Source organism: Lates calcarifer, linkage group LG11, assembly GCF_001640805.2.
Source record: "Lates calcarifer isolate ASB-BC8 linkage group LG11, TLL_Latcal_v3, whole genome shotgun sequence".
NCBI classification, from domain to species: Eukaryota; Metazoa; Chordata; class Actinopteri; family Centropomidae; genus Lates; species Lates calcarifer.
Genome location: NC_066843.1, coordinates 11670080 through 11691457, shown reverse-complemented (window position 1 = coordinate 11691457; position 21378 = coordinate 11670080). Strand labels below are relative to the sequence as shown.

At 41.3% G+C, this 21378-nt stretch overlaps 1 protein-coding gene across 4 annotated transcripts; it reads right to left on the bottom strand.

The window, feature by feature from the left end:
- Positions 1-1062: 1062 nt before the first annotated feature.
- LOC108879860 (TOM1-like protein 2) lies at positions 1063-20989 on the bottom strand. 4 transcript variants are annotated; one of them, XM_018671290.2, is made up of 16 exons: positions 20878-20989; positions 15596-15680; positions 13920-13998; positions 13214-13363; positions 12672-12806; positions 12450-12593; positions 12079-12195; positions 10953-11086; positions 10465-10507; positions 9256-9427; positions 8591-8705; positions 7621-7696; positions 6617-6691; positions 4478-4537; positions 3905-3941; positions 1063-3739 (listed from the first exon to the last, which is right to left on the bottom strand). In XM_018671290.2, exons 1-16 carry the CDS (start codon positions 20927-20929, stop codon positions 3594-3596), a joined length of 1620 nt encoding a protein of 539 aa, XP_018526806.1. In that variant the 5' UTR covers positions 20930-20989; the 3' UTR covers positions 1063-3593. The 4 variants fall into 4 exon arrangements, with proteins under 4 accessions (XP_018526806.1, XP_018526815.1, XP_018526822.1 ...); XM_018671299.2 differs by lacking the exon at positions 6617-6691; XM_018671306.2 differs by lacking the exons at positions 4478-4537; positions 6617-6691.
- Positions 20990-21378: the final 389 nt, after the last annotated feature.

Genomic DNA, 21378 nt, shown 5'->3' with positions numbered 1-21378 from the left:
ATGTAATGTCCTAATTAATTCAATTTAATCAGAGCTATTTATTCCACTTATGTACCTGCCACATTGATATCAAGAATATATTTCCCCAACCCTTTTTTTTCTTAGGGAAACAGCGTGGATGTGTTTATTGTGGGCTTGCCCCCAAAAGCCAATCAGAGCCGAGCGGGCGTGGATAACTGAAAGCCAAGTTTGTTTGACTCGGAGCCGCGGCTCCTCCTGTAGAACCAGAGAAATCGTCCAATGGGAAGCTCAGGAACCGAGTGGGGTGATCTGACGTCACATAACTGGGCCTAGTGATTACATCATGTGTTTCTCTCTTGAAACTGTGGTGGCAGCAACAGGGAGGTAATCTGGAAGGATGTAGGTGGGCAAAAATAATTTTTTTTAAAAAAAAGGGAGGCGAAGTGTAATTTTTGGGCGATGAAATCTTTACACAAACAAACAAAACAACCCACACCCATTCACTCAGTAAAGTTATTTTTAATTTAATTTAGCTTCCAGTAAAACATGGGCAATGCAAACTTTGTTTCAGATCAGCATCAGCCTAAGCAGAACTATAATGTGAGCACACTGTCGGCATGAACACAAAGGGGAGCACCACAGAGGCAATGTGGGGAAATAGGTCAGTGACCTAGAGAAGCACTACAAAGTTGTTGTCAGTATGGGGGGAGCATAGTAATATTCAAAGCCTGTCAACAAGCCTTCTATTGTCAGTGATAGGGTGTGTTTGTATAAAGGTGCCGGTCCTGTTCATTTGCTTGCTAGATTTTGGAAACCTGTTGATGATACACAACAGGTAACTTACAGGGGCAAAAAAGAATAACTTATATAAAAACTGTGTGTGAGCAGAGTTTGTTTACATTTTCCGCGTGTTAGGCTGTCGCAGCAGAATGGATGAAGTGCCCATTAACCACCATATGGGAGGGGGCGAGAGGCTCATGTGAAAATGAATGACCAGTGCAGTGCAAGATTGAGCCTGGGTTGCATCAGCACCTGCAAAAGAAGAAGCAAGATGTTGTCACACAACCCTTAACTGTAAAATAACCACAAACAGTTGTGAGGTAGAGGTCACACATTGCTAGTGTTTTATTGGGCAGTTACATACGTGCATTAGGTCAAACAAAAAAATCTGACCATTAGTAATGGCAGCAGACGGCACAGCCAAACAGACATGGGACACCCACCAACAGAAAACAAGCCTCTTTCCCGTGTCCACAATGTATTAACTTAACACTCTGCCTCGTCAGTATTAAAAGACATTCAGTAACCATTCTGAGATAGCCACAATTTCGAGGAATACATGTTGCTATCAGGACTTAAGCTTCATAAAAGCAAGTAACACAATACACTCTGTTACAGATAGCGAGATAAGTAACGCACAATCACAGAAAAAGTTCCCTTTTAAAGGATCTCCTTTTTAGTAATCGTCTTTGTTCAGCCTGCATGGTTAAAGTTTTTCAAAAATTACACAAATGGTTGATTGTAAATTTGATGCTATGCTAATACAGTTACCTGGCAACCATAATGAACCTATTTAACCATATGTAACCATACTGCATTAAAGAAAGTTAAAGCTAATTAAGCATTAATCATTAATTTTTCTCAACTAATATACATTTAGATATTTAATCATAATGATTACATAGAGACAAATAACTTCCCTCCAGTGGAAGGTCTATACTGACAACAGATTATTAAACAAGTAAGTTTGATTAGGCTTTTACAACTGGGGAGGAGTGTCAAACGGACTGCCTCTGATTGACAAGGCTTTTGGTCTTAATTGGATTGAAAGCAAAATAAAAAATCTTTTAAGAGCAATGTTAAGACAAACCAGAGTATCAGCAAAAGAGCTGGAATGAAAACAGAACTACTTTTTGTCTCAGTGTGATCTCACATACACCAAAGGCAAACTCCAGTCAGAGCTACTCTGCTGCAATCAGTCAATCACAGAAATCCTTGGCAGCAGCTCCAACAAGAGCAGATGAATCATACCAGAATGAAAATACATTAACATTTGTGTTTGTTTGCTGCATGCTTCAGTCTGAGCCACAAAAAAGATGAAGTGGTACAAGGGTACAAACGTGTTTTCTTCTTCTTACATGATCTATAAAAATACAATCAGGGGATCAAATAATACATAAACCTCTCTGCCTTCTGGATATTAATATGAGCCAATACATTTTAAACAGATACAGAAACTAACATTCCTGTATTTTGAGGTATATAGATTACATAGTATAGAGTAAATGAAGACCTACCTATATAAATACATCCTTTTATAACAGCGCATTATTCTAAGCTATACTTTATGTCTTTTAGTCAGTTATGATGCCAGCGCTAAGTAATGCTGATAATTTAAATGCCATATTTTGTCTTGCATCTCTGCAATTTCTAATACGCTTCAAAGTTTGCAGTCATAAATTTGACAGTTCATCCATCCACGTCTGTGTGAACAAGCGCCACAACTACAGTTAGAAAAGTTATGTGCAAAATGAAGTCAATCTAAAGACCATTTCCCATCCCCTAGAAAAATAGTAACCATCTTGTAAACACAAAAGGACAAAATACAGATTTGTTTTTGCTTCAAAGTGCAGACATCAATCATAGCAGGGGAAGGAAAATGTTCACGATCCCTTAACATTTTTTAACACACAAACGTGATTATTGTTCAACAGGTAACGTTAAGTGCGAGTAGGTCCTTAAAGCCTTAATAGTCTTTGGAATGGTTAAACGTGTTTCGCAGTTGTTCAAGATCATATTTCTATCAGTTAATTTGTTGTAGCTTTTCAGAGGACTGAAAAGATCAATGGGAGATATTCGATGGGCATGTTCCTTCCCCTTAGCCATTCAAAATACATAGCAGAGAATCTTAACTAGTGCTTTTTAGTTAGTTTTGTTTTTTAATCCCTTTGGTTAAAGGAATGCTGGCATACACTCATCACAATTAGCTATACTTTAGCTATTATATTCCCAGTTAGCAAAATTTGCCTGTTAACATAACACCGCCTCAGGCAAACTAGGTAATAACACATGTTGCCATTCCACACATTTAAGTTTTACAAGCATGACTAGAACTCTGACTGGAGTAGAAAAAAATGCATGGACCGACCATAACCACAGTGCTAGTACATAGTACAGAACAAACCATTATAACAATAAATGCATAAATTAGCAAACAGCTGAATGTAGTAAAACAGCACGATATGGTCCAAATTGTGTGCTTCCATACTGACTCAATGCAGTGAAATTTTCCATCAGTTTTGCAGTAATATACCACATCAGACACGCTTGGTTGTCTTCCTTTGGTGGAGTGTTACAAATGAGATGCAAGGCTGTGAGTAATACATCCCACACTAACAGATTAATACACCCATATATAGTTAAACGCAACACAGTAGTGCGCGGTACACATGTTGGACCTCTGTATATTAGAGCAACACTGTGGCATGAGAATGACAAGGAGGTGGAAATCACTTGCTGCAGCACTGCCAGTCAGCGATGAAATGGGACTGGAGGGACTGTTTGGGGGGGGATCATTTAGGGCGAAGACCTCTAGATGCCCTGGAGAGACATCAAGGTTCTCCAAGAACAGTCTACAAGGCAAAGAGGGCATCTTCCGTCCGTTCGGCTTTCTTGTGGGAGCCACCAGGGGCTCGGGCTGGGTGAGCGGGGTTAGCTCCGGGGGGAGATGGCAGGGTGTCGGCTGCCTTCGCCCGCTCCTCAAGGAACTTATCAAACTCTGAAAGACACAAATTGATTTGTCTCAAAGTCGTGTACAATTGAAGGCTTATCGGTGTTATATAAATTAATTAGTGGAGGGGAGAACACTTATAAAACCTCCCGCGCATTTGAGTTAGTGGAACATATACAACTGTTTCCAATTAACTGTGATCAGAGACTGTACCTTCACTGGTCACCCCCTCCTCAGCAGCATCCCCTTTCTATTAAGATGAAAAGAAATAAAAGATAATATATACACACTGGCAGAAACCATTATCAACTGAGTTGTTTTCTTTTAAAAAACAGAAATAAGCTGATGTACAAAAGTGTTAACAGCTCAAATGCCTGTAAAACAAACAAATCCATACAAGGTCGCTCATGAAGGATCCATCAGTCATGCATCCTTCAAAAAAGTTTTACAGAAGCCTTCTTGAGCCCACAACCTTCACATGCATATGTTAAGTAAGAACATATCATCTGTTTAAACTCGATTATCAATAGCGCCATGTTAGCGTATGAAAGCCAGACCTCACAGTAAACTGTTATATGTCAGTCATTGGTGGAAATAAATTAGATGACAGTGAATGAAAAGACGTGATGTTAAAAGAAAAGTAAACGTTAATGTATCAAGTACATGAGATGGATGGATGAAATGTGCTATTTAAGAAAACAAAACAAAACAAAATAAAAAAACCAGGGTAGGAGAGAAAGAGAGAGAGAAGAGAAGAAGATGTAAATCAAGGTAAAGAAGTCTCACCACGTCAGCACAGAGCCACTCCTCTATGTCATCCATGACAGAGGACTGCGATACGGGGATCTATGGAGCAAAGCCATGGACAAACCAACCGGGCAGCACCAAAGCCACACAACAGAAAGACACCCAACCCCGACAACAAAAAACAAAAATTGTAACACACACACGTACACACAAAAATAACAAGAATAGGAATCACCAAAGGCTCAGAAGGGAGGATGATGATAAAAGTAAAACAAATCAAAATGAGAACAAAAGAAAATTTGCTGTGCCAACACTCAGCCACTCTCGACTCTGTGCTCTTACTGTTTTATCAAGTGCAACAATCTGCTGCTCAGCTGTCTTCTACAAGAACAGGAGTTCCCAGGTTGTGTATTGTTCTCATTAGTTCTGTAGCGCTGACATGGCTTAACAGCTGCCGACTAATGTCACACAGCAGTGTTAATTATTCCACATCATTAGTTAATTAGCAAATCGCTAGAACGTGATTAAGAGATTGATTGGATGGGAAAAGCTGAAAGCACAGGGACCGTCGAGAGGCAGGGCAATCCCACGGCATACACACACACATACGTGGAGCACACACACCACACGGGGCACACGGAGCATGAGCCACGCTGCGTGGCGTGCAGTGACTGTGATGATGGAAGCCATGTTAGAGTGGATGGTGCGTATTTGTGTTTATGTAGGTGTCCGGCATCAAACGATCAGGACTGCTGGGGAAGGGGAAAAAAGGGAATTTTTATCGTGGCTAAAGAAACTTTAAGTCCATCCACAAGGAGCCACAATTAGGGAAATTAGGAAAGTTACTTGTTTACAAAAGAAGAAAAGGCATCAAGTTCATACACGATACTTAAAAATCTGGTCCTCCACATCCTTTCACTGCCTATGTGATGAATCAAAGTCCACTGTTGATGTCGACCTGATATCAAAGTTAAACTCAGAGAACAAAAAACCCTTTTCCTGAGGCCCTGTTATATACTACAAAAACACTGGTGGGGTTTCCTCATGAGATCACAGTTGACGCAGTGAAGGAGCAAATCAAAAAGTAGGCCAAGGCGGTGTGGCAGTGAAAGTCATTCACAGAAGATTTTAAAAAACGCATGCAGCTTTGTGAAAGAGGGAGAAAATGTAGAGAAGTCTGCCCCTGACTCGTGACTCACAGGAATCACACTGATCAAAGTTCAGAGTGTAATCCTCAATATTCAAACATTCAGTCATGACAGCAACTTAATTGTTATACTCTTACATCTACTCATCTGTCAGTTGATCTATTTCTGTTTAGAGTGAGACATGTGAGGTGGTCATTAATAACATCTAATGTATTATCTAAGATCCACAGACTGTTAGAGAACAGCTGACAAATACTCACCACTACACAGCAAACCATTCATTCTCTTGCTTTTTTATGCTTGGATGACACCGCATGTTATGAGCACTTTGACAGTGTTCATCACTGTTGATATGACTTTGCTGTGTAGTATAAGTATCTGTACTCCTCCGGTGTTTTAGTGTGTGACTGTTAAGAGATGGGTCTAGCTGGTGGATGCCCCTGGGGACCAGTGAGACTAATGGGTATAATGTTTAGTGCCCATATCAATAAAATACAATAGAGGTGAGCAATATGGATAAAATGTTATATCACAGATGGTTAATTTTGTGGAAATTCAACTGCTTGTAAATGAAATAAGTGGAGAAGAAAGTGTTTTTGGCTTATGTAGAGAATTAAAAACACACCTCATCAAATTCAGTATTGCCATAAAACTGTTCAGTTTATTTATTTGCCTTCAATGGCTTAATATAACCAATAAAACTGGTGTTTAAAAGATGGCTACGTCAGCAGAAACAGCACGGTGAACTTAGCACCAGCCGATGAATCTTTAACACCTCACTGTATTGTCATATTGCCCAACACTAGAGTATAACGTCTGGACTAGATATGGAGGTGGATGTTCTTAAGGAGAAAACGTCTGGTCCTCTTTGAGCATTCCAGGGCAGAGCAGTGAAATGAGACTGGAAAAAATGAAGCGCAGCTCATGAGGATTATGGATGATGTCGGAGGAGGGTTGAGAGCACGGGTGATGGGGTGGACATAAGGGGGTGGGGTGGGGTAGGAGGACACACTGAGGATGGAGTCCTCACCATTCCTTGGGTAATAAGCCAGCTGTCTATGGGCAGCTCCTGATCTGCTGGGTTATCATCCCCTTTTACCCTCAGCTGAATCAACAACAGAACAACACCTTACACAAGAGAAGAAAGGTAGCAGGCCCCCACCACAGCATAGCATACAGTGCAGAGAGAGAGACAGAGGAGAAGTCAAATATGCAAGAGACGATTTTCATTTAAAGAGAAAAAAAAGAAGGAAAGAAAATGGCAAAAGGTTCATTCCATAAAGATGAGAATGAGGAAAATAAAAGGGGAAAAAGACTTTGAGCTCCCTCAAGTACAAGTACGGTAGGAGAAACAGGGTCACTGAGGTAACTAAAAAAAAAAAAAAAAGGGATGGTATGTGTAATCACCACTGTGTGTGCTTGTGTGTGTCTGTATGAGTGTGTGTGTGGCAGTTCAGGTTTCAGAATCATCTGTGTACCTGGTGATAACCATGCAAATATATTGCAATGTGTGCTCAGACAGGGAGAACGACTAAGAAAATCGTTGAAACTAACACGTGACTTATGTGTTTGATTTTCTGTGCAAACTGTGAGGATTAACAGAAACTGGACTAAGAAAGAACTGATATCCACTTTGAAGAAGGCAAAACCTGATTCCATGTTTTTTAATGACCTGCTGAGACTAATATTTGCCAGGACAAGCTGCTTACAAAACTCATATCCATGCTTATTTATCTAAACGGCAACCCAAATTTGAGATATTTATTTCGGCTAGAGCTAGAAATAGTCAATACACAAACCTACACCTCTCTGTCTGGTCAAAGTTCAAGTATCACTGCACGCAGGACACATGTCACTGTAGAACATACAGTAATACAGACTGTCACATGCAGGGAGTGACCAAGGGCTGAGGACAAACTGGAACAGGAAGCCTTGTCAGCAATGTTAAAAAAAAACAAAAAAAAAAAAACACAGCACCCATACTCCACATATGGGTGACAGCTGTGTTTAAACTACATGCTTCAGTGTACTCACCCCTCCTGTGTTCTGCTGTCTCACATCCAAAGCTGAAGCCAGGCCTCCCAGAGCCTGTGGGTCCTCATACTTAACGCTGTGCATGAAAAACATAAACATCATAGATAAGATATAGCACTGAAGCAGCACAGAGGAAGTTTTAAAATGGCAACACAAGGTTTCACAAGGCAAAACCAACCCTGAAAGTCTTTTTTTAATAATGTGACAATACTGACAAATAATATCTCAATTAATCAGAAAATTAACATTTTTTTATTTACATGCTTTTCTCAATTTTTTTTAGAAAAGTAACAATTGGGCTTGAAAGGGGTTTTCATTATATTTAGCCCTACTGTCTCACCTTAGGAGAAAGGAAAGGAACTGTGTTGAGAATGAGTAAAGTGAAATGCAACAAAGATACTAGATTAAACTGCGGATGTTGGTGTTGTGTGGTATAGACCACTGTACCCACAGATATCCCAACACCCCCAATGCTTTTGCAATTTGCACAAACATTGATCCAGAACAGGGACAAATCCATAGTACTGGAGGATTTCTTGCTTATCACATTTTTCTCAACTTTTCTCTCTTCCTCTTACTTTATCATGTTTATTCTCTCCATCTAAGTATTCAAGTTACATTTTCTGAGGGAAACAAACTCTTGCCATAGAAAACACCATGTTAACATCCACACCCCTGAAAGTATCCAAAGGTCATTCGAGGAAATAGGAAAGAAGGAAATAGCTCACTTAAGAAGATGTGGTAAGGGCAGGTTAAAGGACAGAGGGCACATTAAAGAAAAAAAAAAAAAAAACTTGCATTCCATTACCATCACATCATGGAACAGATAATATAAAAGTGCCCAAGGGTGGATTTTATTTTAAATATTAAAAGTGGTTATGAATAGCAATTTAATTAAAATAAATGACACCCTGAATAACAACACGAGAGGAACTAGGCTGTCCCAGAGGCAAATTAAATCTAGACCTACTTTTTGCGTTGTTCGGCCAGAGAGCTACTCCTGGTTTGCGCAAACATGTCGAAGTCATCCTGGTTGCGGCCCGATAGGGACGTCAGGGTGCCGCTCACGCTGTCTGAACCTACATCTGGAGGGAGATGGTGACAGAGGAAAGAGCAGAAAAAGGAAAGGGCGTGGAGAAAGAAAAAAAATGGGAGGATTATGGAGAGAGATTTTAAGAAACATAACAAAAGAAGTGAAAATAGATGCTCTGCAGATTGAAAGGCTTCATAATTACGGATAGGTCATTCTTCACAGGGCTTCTTCAGCGCTGCCTCTACTCCACAAAATAAGAGCAATACATCTAAGCTTTCATCCAGAATACAGCGTGCAGAGGCTTCCTAGAGATCATCAGGGGACCTAGCAGTGGTATCAGTGAGTTATATTTCAGGGCTTATTTCCTATTAGCAGCCAGATTATGAGCCTTTTTTTACACTCTGCTGCTTTCCCATTGCCAGGTCTGCAGAGACTGGGGAGGAGGGATGATACAGCTCTAACCAGAGTAAATGTACATGATAGTATATGATAGTTGGTATTTTGAAGATGTGCATGCAGGTTAGCAGGCTTTTTTTCAGTGTAGTCTGCGTACATATTTTTCCACACCCTGGAACATAGACTTAAGACCATTCTGCTCTTACCAAGGCCAGCTAGTGCAGTGGACAGCGACGCTGCAGTGGGGTTATGGGCCGGGGTGGCAGTGGCCCCAGCAGTGGAGTGGGGTGGAGGGCTGGATGTGATCCTGGGTGTGACCACAGCAGGGGAACCTGGGCCCAGGTCTATCAGGTTGTCTTCTGTGGCCTCATTCAACATCTGGGAGGGGAAAGAGAGGTGGTTATCAACGTGAATGGCAGGAAGTGTGCAGCACTTCTGAGGTTTTGCTAGAGTTGATGAAAGTAACAGAGTTAAGCCAGCAAACAGAGATGAAGGAGGCTTATAAGTTTGTTGAGAAAATTATATTACAGAGTGTTTGCCCTTTGTATTCAGGGGAAATAGCTACTGAAATTGCACAGGACTGAAGGTTTACACAAGTTGAGACAACACTGTAGGGCAGTAGCTGTGGATTTGAAGCTATGCACAGGAACAATACTGGGGGTTGAATAAACAGTTGCACAAGACTTAGGATGTGTGGGACAGAAGGCAAAAAGGAGAGGAGAGAAGGGCATACTGCATATTATCTGGTTTCACACAGTGATACTAATGTTGACACGTCATATGGGTCTACGCATTAGCTCCATATAGTGGACGTGTTAACATGCACAGCTCTGTTCATCCCCGCACACTGGCTTTGGACTGAACGCGGCACTGGTGTCATACTTGCCTCCGTCAGCTAGCCACAACACAAACAGACAGAGCACACAGAGAGATCAACAGAATGCAAACACAAACAGCTATGTGGGATGTAGCAAGAGATGCCCCAGCCCTCTGGCAAATCACTGATACTGGCAAATGTACACTTTAAATAGCAGATTGGAACTTGTTCTGCTTTGCTTGTCCAATTTTACACGACTAAAGAAGCAATCCCCTTGCATAACATATTAATGCTGCAGAGGAATGTGCCTGCTATTATAATGTCAAGTAAATGGTAAATAGGAATTGAGATACTATCATAGTAAAATAAGAACAATAAATGGCTATCTGGACTGATTTATGCTTGAAACATCTCTCATAGCATCCCTAATGTTAGACAAATTGCCACAGGCAGTGGAGTTGTATTAAAATGTAAAAAATATAAGACATTTTCTGAAAACATGCTAAAAGCAAAAAGAATAAAGGCAATCCTAAGAGAGAAATTTTGGGGCGTTTAATTTCTGCTCTTTGCACACAGAGCTGCTATTGATGGTACTTACCCCGTTGTTCTGCGCAGCTCTACCCGACCTGTACCTCTCATACCTGTGAACAGCACAAAAACCCTTTGAATGTTTTACCACATGCTTTGTGGGGTTCAAATGCTCGCACATCTTTCATCTTCAGAAACCTCATGAAAGAGACTTTTTAGCTGGTTTGAAGCCACAGAATGTTTTAAAAGGAATGAGTTATGCACAGCGCTTCAAAGGAGATCTCTAACTCTAAATGCTTGGACTTGCTCGAAATGTAATGCCTAATCTATGTCGAGCATGTTTTCTCGAAAAAGAAAATCATTCACATGCTGAGATATAATCACATCGAGAGAGTTATCTTTGAAATCATGGTTTAAGATGCAGTTTCATACAATTAAACACACTGGCCTACAAACCAAAGTTCTGATGAATTAAACAAAATAAAATGAATAACTCACAGTGGACTTTTCTGTTTCCCTGTACATACTCATTCCGACTGATGGTTTGGTGAACTGTACCTCTCATATCGAAGGAAAATGTTGTTGAGGTCGTCGTTGACGTGTAACAGCTCCTCAGTCACCTCCTCATTAGAGACGCGTGAAATCAGCTCAACCACTCTCTGCTGCATAGCCCTGCATGTCCTGTTCAGCTCCTGGATAAAGATTGGCACATCGACAGACTGATCAATAGATTAACTGATAAATCAATACACAGAGGCAGAAACAAAGGGAGATAGAGAAAGAGTGAGCTGCAGAGACGGAGAAACAGACACAAATAATTTTATGTCGACTAATCACTCGACCCTGTGTTAACAAATCATTTTGTCAGACACATGCACTGTTATGTGGCTCAGTATTGACAGAATGGGTAGAGAGTGTTGTCCAACTCTGGTGAAATTCACTTTGGAATAAATGTATATCTTTTACAAGAGATTCAGTGTTGAGCAAGTCAGAAATATCTGCTGAACTGCGTAGAAATCCTGTAAATGCTTTTTCAGCAGGAAGTGGAGGAAAAAAACGAAGGCAAAAAGAAAAGTCAGAGAAGGTACCACATAACCATTACAGCTGGCACCGGTTCCTCAGCACAGAGCCAGATCCTTGCAGCTGACACACATACCTGAGTGGATTTGGCCTTAGGAGATTAAACTCTACATGACTTTCTATACCACTGGTTAATTGCCAATTCCAGGAATTTTACCACAGCCAACTGGCTCATGATAAGTTGTAGGCGAGTTGAGCATCTCCAGTGAAAACTAAAGACACCACTCCCCCTAGTGGCCACAAATAGTTGTAACATTTTACAGATGATGTGCCTCGATGGAGAGCTTTGTGCTTTCTGAATCCTATGCAGTATCTTCTACAACGTGAGGGAATTTATACAGTAAAATATTTTGTCTGAGCCTACTTTCAGTGCTCTGTTTAACAGTATGGGTGTGATGTTTTGACAGACACTTTTATTTAGAGAACAGAAAAAAATTGCTCCAAGTCATCCTCTGCTTTGGGTTTGCCTCGACGAATCAAATCATGTCTTATTTCCGCTGTTGGTAACTTAACATTTAAAAATGTCAGGTACAACATAAGCAATAATGGGTGAGGACATTGGATGTGTGTGGTTCATATGGGCCTCATAGTGTATTCATCTAACCTGCAGCAGCTCCAGGTCAGAGGCATCTTCCTGCCCAGGGACCATCTCTGTCAGCATCTCTGACATGACTTTAATGTTTCCTCTCACTACGTCCAGCTCACTGCGCAGCCGGGCGATCTGAAAGCACAGGCGGTCAAAGGTCATTTAGGACTTGTCCAGTGTCGGCAGCACAGCAGATGTTCTTGAAGGCAGCACAGTGAATAGTTGGGAGAGCTTGTAATCTGCTTCAAATCACGAACTTAATTACAGAACTCTGAATAAATCTGCTTTACTGACAGACTCTGGTGAAATGGGCCATAGAAATAAATGCTGACTTCACAGCTGTAACAAGTTAATATAAGTAGTCAAAGGTTGCTGTTGTTGCCTGTTACCTGCTCAGGTGTTGCTGTGATGGGGCTGGGCACGTTGGAGACCGGTGTGGCAGAGACAGGGGTCGGGGCGGGCTTAGGAGTCCTGGCAGCAGGTGATGCGGGGGCGAGGTACTTGATCATGGCTGGGTCCACTTCAGGTGTACCCTGGAGAAAAAAAAACCTTTATAATATTGCTGTGTGAATATATATGTCTGTACTGTGTGTGTATTTCTTTCATCTCACCCTCTGTGGTGTGTGAATTGGAGACAATGCGTCCAGGTCTGCCATTGGGAATTCAATGCCTTTCCTCTTCAGTTCCTCATAAATATGGACCACCCCAGTAAGGTCAGGGCTACTCCTGAAGGCATCAGCCCAGGCCTGTGATAACACAAACACACATTATATTTATATCACAGTATTAGTACAAAGATCTTTTTTGTTCCTGTCCTGTGTGCAAATCCTTAACAAAAAAGAAAAATGAACCATCAAGGATCTCTTGCATCCTCCCAGACGTACAGTACACTCAGTGATGGTGTAAATAGACCAAGAAAAGTGTCTAAAAGAGGAGTGTCCCTTGGGGTATCCTTCAACAAATGCCTATAAATATTTAGAGGACAGCGGGAACTGAAACAGAGAATACCACCTGTTGGAAGAGCTGACCTCAGGTAACAGGATAGCAGCATGAGAGGCTGCAGTCTGTGGTACAGCACCTGGGAAGTGAAGCACACAGTGCCCACCTGGCTTCCCAGAGACCACCACTGACAGAAAAGAGAAAGCTCAGATACCTGTATGAGTGACAGCACTTTATCTTGTACGATGGTTGGAGGGTTGGTTTTGGGAGAGATGATTTTGACCAAAACGCCATCAATGAAATCTCTGTTGGCCACCTGGACGTGAAACCTGTGGCCACAGTTCTTCACACATGTTTCCAATACCTGCAGAGAGGGAGAGGAGTAAACAGAGAAAGAAGATTGACCAAAAAAAAAAAAACTGCAGAGGAGGAAAGTTTGTCTATGAGATGCAGCAGAGAAAGGGAAGGCTTTGCTCTCTGGCTTTGACAAAACATCTCAGTCAGGATGTTTTCATCACACAGAGGGGCTTTTAACTAGCAGAGCTATCAAAGATGTGGGCGGATGAGAATTGAGAACACAGCTCGAAAGGCACGGCTGCAATAAACAAAATGAAAGACGAGAAATGTCAGACAGATAAAAACAGCCCTGACAGTGGCTGGGGGAAGAGGTGCGGTAGAATAAAATGACCAAGAACTCAAGATCAAGAGAGGTCAAGTTTAATGCAGGGTGCAACCTTTTAATGTGGTGTTACACACTGAAAAGCAACAGCAGCATGGACGTGGCCGCCTGAGAATCAAACCATCACAAAATGTTCCGAGGTTCAAAGCAATTTTTATGACACAATGCCCACTGATGTGTCAGGTGAATTAAGCACCAGCTTTACAATAAAACAATCCAGATAAAAGTAGGAAGTTTTTACCGTTAGCGTCAGCATCACTTCTCTGTAGTTCTTGTTGCCACTGAGCCTCTTCTTCAGCGCCCGCATGGCGTCTTTTGGCCTAGAGGGAAACAGCAGAAAAGATACAGCTGCATGAAGCACCCCAGCTGAGAGAAGGCATAACATCTTTGCCTTTGTTGGAATAAATGATTTTCTGTGCCACAATAACACATGCCAGTCGGTCTGTCGGCGTAGCTGTTTGACTAAGACAGAGAAGTATCGTCACACCATCTGTTTCTCCCTTTTCTTTTTCTGCGTGACTATGTGTTTCTCCCTGGGCTGGATCAAAGCTGTTCATGCATGAAGAGTTCAGGTTGGCTTTCTGCTTTATAAACTGCCTGCCTCTTCGCTGCAGATGAGACATAATAAGCTTTTTGTACATTTACTGAGTTTCTACATTTCAATCTGTCTTCTATCTATCTGGAAGTGGATGGAGACACAGCAAGACGTCTGATATATAACTTCCCTGGATAGTATTCTTTATGTGTGTGTTCAGAGAGTATAACATCCCCAGCATCCCTTTCTGTTTTTATGATTTAAGATGGTGCATCTGTTTTGTTATATGTGTTAAGGCAACAAACTCTTCAAGTTTGGATGTCAAGTCCATGTCCGGAGCTAACCAGACATTGTCTTGTCTTGATGAACATCTTGGAAACAAGAAGTTCTGTGTTCTGTGAAGCTGAACTCCCCCTCTCGCTCTCTGTTTCTGTGTTGCTGTGTGTGTATTTGAGTGTGACAGAGAGGGCCCCATGTCGCATGCCAACACAATGAATGTGTGTAGGCATGAAGAATGTGAAAAAGCAGGGAAAAAGGGAAGAAAGAAAGTGCTGATGGGAAAAGTGGAAAAGCACAGATTCCATGAAAGTCTTTTTGAGTATTCTTTCCCAAAAATACATTTTTTTCCATAAAAGGTGAAATCTGCCAGGATCATCTAACAACCACATTTCATCAGACTGTGCAACTGTCTACTTAGTATGCCCTACAGTGACCTTCTGTCAACTAAAAGATGTCTCTGTAGGATAAGTTAACCACAAGTGGATTTAATGGTGTTACTGAAGAAGGTCACGCTTTACTGTACATGAAAATATTAGATTGCCATCATATACTGCAGTGCAAGATCTGATCTGGAGTTGTTGGAGTCTGATAGAATTGGTATTTACTACATTTATATCTATATATTTATGTCTAAATCTCAAATTCTAAATGCTTAACACAGAAAAGGTTTTTTGTTAAAATTATTTTGATCTCTGATGTACAGATAATGAAAAAAGTCAGAAAAATGTTTTTTAGAAATCACAAAATTTTTGATTGTTTCCATCTTAGATTTGTAGAATTGGTTTTATGAACCATGAATATGAGTACGCTGGGGCTAGTGTAGGAGGCTGGTGTAAGAATTCCATTCATTCAGTCTTTCATTCACTCTGTCAGTGACACCTAAGAAAAACAAAAGGCTTTCTGTCATGTGGTGTCTGTTGGTGAAGCACAGTAGTCAGTGTATTATTTGCTTGAGTCACTCAGGCAGTGTGTGATAAAACAATGAAAGTTTCACTATAAACCAATGTGGGACCATAAGTCAAGTCCTGTGAAACACTAATATAACATATTACATATTAATATAACCCAACAATCATTCATTCCCTGAAGGTGCAGAGGCTCACCCCTCGTCTGTCTCGTTTATGATATCACAGATTTCCATGTTGAGGGTCCAGTCCTCGTTCTGTAGACCTCCATCTGTGGCCCTCTCTGGAGGAAAACACAAAGAGTGCAACCAGAAAATTATTTACGTTTTAATTAATTGTAAGCGCCACTGTAATGTTTTCTATACAAAGATAATGTTTGAAAGGCAGAAATTAACATTAAAATAGTTTGTATTTGACTCTAATACTGCTGCTGTGACACAGGAAGCTAGTGGCTTTCTGCACGGATACAAATCGTTCACAACCTCATATAATGTCGGTTAAAATCAGACAATACCACTCGTAGAGAGAAACATATCACTGCCTGCAGGTAGTTTAGGTCTAGATCTATAAGGACACAACATGTCTGAGTAATAGCAATTCATAAGTCTTGGTTGCTTGACAACCCAAACCAGCTCTGTGGCTGACACTGAAGAGAAATTTCGTTTTGATACCCGATCCACTGTTTGCAACCCGCCAGCTGTCTCACTAGCAAACATGATGCTGCAGTTCTACTCAGGCTCAGTTGTCGCCTGTGCTAAAGTCGATGCACGCTAATTAAAGCAACCCGTTTTTTACATAACATCAAGAGTAAAAACTGTTGTGTAAGCAAGTCAGCATGTGGTGACAGACTTCAGCACTCTGAGTCTCTCTGATGTCCCATTTTACTGAGCCAAACATTTTATGTCCTCACATCACTTAAATTTATATGAATAGGCTGAGTCAATAGATGTGCAAGTCTACACTTTAAAGCCAGAGAAAACCTGCCTTCAAATGTATGAATATCTCTGTAGCATTAGATATTTATGGTTAAAAGAGCAACATTTAAGTTGGGTATTATTCTCTGGGTATTATTTACTAAGAGTTTAACACCGAAAACGTCAAATTTCTGATTGGTTCACAGAGGTACATTATCATGGAGCCATGCCCACTTCAAACCAGTGAGAAAAAAACTGAATTTTCTCAAGAAATAACCACAACAGTTCTAAGTTTGGCAGAAAATACTGTATTTATATCAGGATCCAATTATTCCTAGTAATAGCACATTCATATTACTGTGGAAAAGCAGATTTTGTGCATGTGTCCTGTGGGGTAACGGCTCTGTGCGGATGCTTTCAAATTTCTTCAACCCTGACAGGAATTACACTGACCTCTGTGGATGCAGCCAATCACCTGCGACCACTGCTTTAACTGAAAGACGGGCATAAACTAATTAGACTACTTGTGTTTCCAGAAATGCATGATGATAAACTGGCCAGACTAGAAAACAAAGAAGATTATTTCTTTAATGAAATATCATCATGCCGATGCATGTACCAGGGTTTGTTACGAAGCAATTAGCAACGTAGCAACTCTACTGGTAGCAACATTAGCATTGTAGCTAACAGTGCCACCAGGAGTTTTGAAGTGGAAAATGGAGCACTGACCAACATTGAACACGCAATGCAACGCTCATGTTTTTATTGCTGTAATGTGAGTTCATCTTAAGAAGCTGGAGAGTTTTTTCAGGGCCTTTAATGTCTTGTTTGGATGTATTCTGTTCTGCTGAGTATGTTTTCACTTAACAAAATGATTTAGCAAAAAAGAATGATAAACTCAAAAATAAGGCAGCAAAATAGCTCTAACATCCTGCAAAAATCAACTCTAGTTGTTTGTTATTGCCATTATAAATTGGCAAGAACATTCTTTGTTACTTTATAGTAACAGCATGTCCAAACAAGATCCATTAATAGCCTAACTGGAAACTAATCTCTGTTGTACAGGATGAAGTCTTGGGTCTAGGATCAGCGGACAGATCAGACAATTCCTCAATCCATTTAGCTTTCACAACACTGTTATCTCCGAGCCCTCGCAAGAAACTCTCAATATGCTGTAAAATATCATTCACCACCTGTTGCTCCGCTGCCTCCAACTCCAGGAAATTAACCGAAAGAACCAAACAGCCAGCTGGAAAGTGGAAAGCGAACATCTCAGGAAAAAGTGAAACTGACTGTGGGTGTGATGCGTCTGTGTACTCAGTCACAACTGATATAACAGCTGAAAAACAGAAGCCACAGAGACCTGCTCTCCCCTTCACACTCCACCCTATCATTTAATAGCGTTTCGGCAGGAAATATTGTGATCCTGACTGTGAGAAGCCGCAGTGATGAACTGGCACTGCAGTCATCTATGCGTTCCTCGCTCCGTCTCCTCCCTCCTCCCTCCTCCCCTGTCCCCCGAATCCATCCATCATGTCTGTGAATGCTGATATCTTATAGGATCGCAGTCATTTGGGGTGAGATTCACAGTATAGCAGATTTTTTTTTTTCTACTGAAGCGAGCTGTGGCTTAGTTCTTGTGGCTGACACTCTATAGATTCTCATTAGACGATTCCTGAGCTTGAACAGGAGGAGCTGCTCTTTCTGAAGCCCAGAGGCCCTGAGCAGGCTGTCATGCCCAAGCCAAGAGCCTCTCGCTGGGCCATGTTGCCTTCCTTTTGGGAAACTCAAAGTTGGACGAGCCTGATAGCCATGACTTATTCATGCTCTGCCTCCCCTCTCTAATCAACTTGTCACTGACTGTGCAACCACCGAGAGACAGACATCTTTTTTTAGGTGGGGTGGGGGGGATCCCGATCTACAAACACACATATCTACAAAAATAGAGATATATGAAGTGAAATTCAGGATGAAAAGCATTTAAAAACACTGCGCTCTGTCTCGGTGTTAGGCTGTACATGAGCTTGGAAGAGTTTAACCAGCCACTTCTACTGGGATATCCCTTGTAATCTTCTCAAGTGGATTGTCAGGTCGGGACAGGGCAGAGCACGGGTGATGGAGGAGGAAAAATAAATGTGATCTCTTCACGTGAAATGAGCTACAGCGACCCTGAACAATCACAGCCTTGCTAATAACGTTAAATGCCTGCTGAGCGCATTCATTCGCGGTGTTGTGTCAACCCCCACCCCCCCCCGGTCCTGGGAATCGACACCACACCAGTGAACCCAGTCGATCACATGGCTTTAACGGTGGCAGGCTGTGCCACGCACTGCCAACAAAGCCACAAATCTCTGTCCCTCTCTGTGCTCCCACTCTCTCCATGTTTTGTCCTTTTAGAACTCTTCCTTTCTCTACACATTTTCCCCTTGTCTTTATCCTTTGTCTTTATGGCGTTTGCTTGATTTTTGCTCTTCTACACATATCAGGCTAGCTGCAAATTCTAGTTATGTTAAAAGCCTTTTACCATAGCCTTAACCAGCATTCGAAGGATCTTTGTCTAGACAAATAATGAGAGAAATTCTTAAATTTAGAATTTTTATTTTTGTATGATATTCTGACAAATTGAGCTATAGGTCTATCTGCAAAGCTCTACAGACTCCCCCACTAAATCTGTGTCATTACAAAAAAGGAAGTACATATTCAATGTGCTTTTCCCCTTTCATTTATCACCAATGGATCAGAATATCTTTCATTTTAATAGCAATACTTGCACCAATAGCTCCTCACAACAATGTCTACTTTTTGGAAAAAGAGGTACAGCATTGGAGAAAAGCTGTCATAGTGCCTTGACCATGAAGCTGCAGCACAAAGATGACAAAATGGAAAAGGAAGCATAGCTTGAACCTCCCCTCATCTAAAAAGACAACAAAAAGATATGCACACATGGCACACACCTGCGTACATCATTCACCACCTCTAACCCCTTCTCAGTCACTTAGGAAATGAGCAATGCCCAGCACATCCCTCGTCAGCTGCTCTCTGTCTCCTCTGCCTGCCTCTCTCTCATTGTGTCAGGTAAGTTGATCCTTTGCCCTGCCGCCGTGGTACCACTGCAACAGCCAAACAGACAACTGGCTGTACAGCCCTGCACGGTTCAGCAACTCAACCGGAGAGATCAGGCTGGAGATACAGCCATCTCTGTCAAATGGGGAAATCCAAGATGTGCCGCATACAGCCCACTGCATGACCTAGAAGAACCTCTGTAGAGTAAAATGCTAGAGACCATGCTCACAGTTGATGCCTGTCTCAGATGACATGGCACATGGCAGTTGACCAGTGGGTGGTCACCAGGGGCGTCTAACTCCAGAAAACTTCCTTCCTCCAAACTATTTCTATTCAGCTGCATTAATGAGCTTGGTCCAAAGCACAGTGTAATTATCTACTTTCTATCTCTAGAAAGTGAAAAACAAGTTGGCTAAGAGCATGAGAAAGTGTGGGATGTACACACGCAGGCCTTATTTAGAAAACAGCAGCTTGCCCTACTGTGGCAGCTAGAAAAAGACATAACCAACAAATGCTTCTGTGACAGCTGTTGCATTCACTTCAACATAAACATAAACCAGCAGTGTGAGAAATTAGTGTTTGGTCCACATCTGTTTAGCAGGGCTTTAAGTAAACATTAATAAAACAGGAAATGCTTTATAAATAAAAGCCCTAGGATCATTTAGACAGCTTTATAAGAACTACAAATAAACAGAGTTGGAATGAAGTCAATGCAGGAAATGATCTAACAGAACCAAAGTGGTGGGCCCTCAATAACAGGACAAAAGTAACAGTGTAGCATGGTGGGTGATATTCACTAATACCACTGAGCCTTACTAAACCTCATAATAAAAGGGTGGCTTTCTCAGAAAAGCTATCATCAGCATCATTTGAGCCACTTTCTCTTGACAGGCACATTAAGATTTTGATGACAGCTGGGTCAGAGGTTGTTTAACTCTGAGCAGTTCTGCAAACAATGGACAAAATGCAAAGATAGATGCAACCACACCAAGGGGATGTGGTACACTAAGCCACACGTCTTTCCTCTCTTCTCATCTGCTGGCGAATAAGCATCACGCTGGGGAGCTTTGAGATTTGAAACTAAAAATCAACCAGGATGACCAAGCAGTGTGGTCAACTATTGTTGACGAACTTAAGGAAATACTGAACTTCAACTTGGCTAAGGCTCTGTGAGCCACTTAAAGCCGCGACACTTCAGTGCCCACGCCGTTCCCCGTCATTTCATTTTCTTAATGAAAACTGCATTGCACTGTCTACACAAACGCAGTGATTTAGCGTAATGACTTGTGATTACAGCGGACTAAGTTAGGAGGGTTAGCAGGCTAACATTAGCTGGGAGCTCAATCCAAGTAGATGACGTTTGCTGCGATGATGCTGGCTAGCTCGCTGTTTCCTCTGGTGAAACCTTAAATTAACCCCCGGAGAAACCATCAAATGTTTATCAAATTCTGTATGGTGGAGGAAGTATTATATCTCTAATGAATGATTTAAAGAATAACGTACCTATACATTGGCCCACAGGAGTGCTGTACGGATTGCCAAGTAAGAACTCCATTTTGACAACAAACAATCCGCTCGGGAATGACAGAGGCTGAGGCCCAGAGGCGGTACTACCTAGCCCCGCCCATAGAGGAATCCTATTGGTCAAGACATTCAGAAAGCTCTACGTGTATGGCTGGAATTAATGTCGGTCATATTTAGCAAATAAAGCTATGTTCAAAAAACATTTTTATACGTGTAAACATGTATTTCACTTGATAGCTCAATATAATTTTATATTAATGCGCGGAAATACACAAACATCTATAAAAAATATTTCAAGCATTAATGTAAAGACTAAAGATATGCATAAGTGCCGGCTCCTTAGCGCACACGTTGCACTTTTGAAAAAGAATATTAAGCCGAAAGAAAAAAGTGTGGAAAAATTTTTTAGTGTGATCGTAACTAAGCGTTACTTTTGATTTGTGTTGTTATTGTCTGTACTAATGAGCCAAGCGAGTGTAT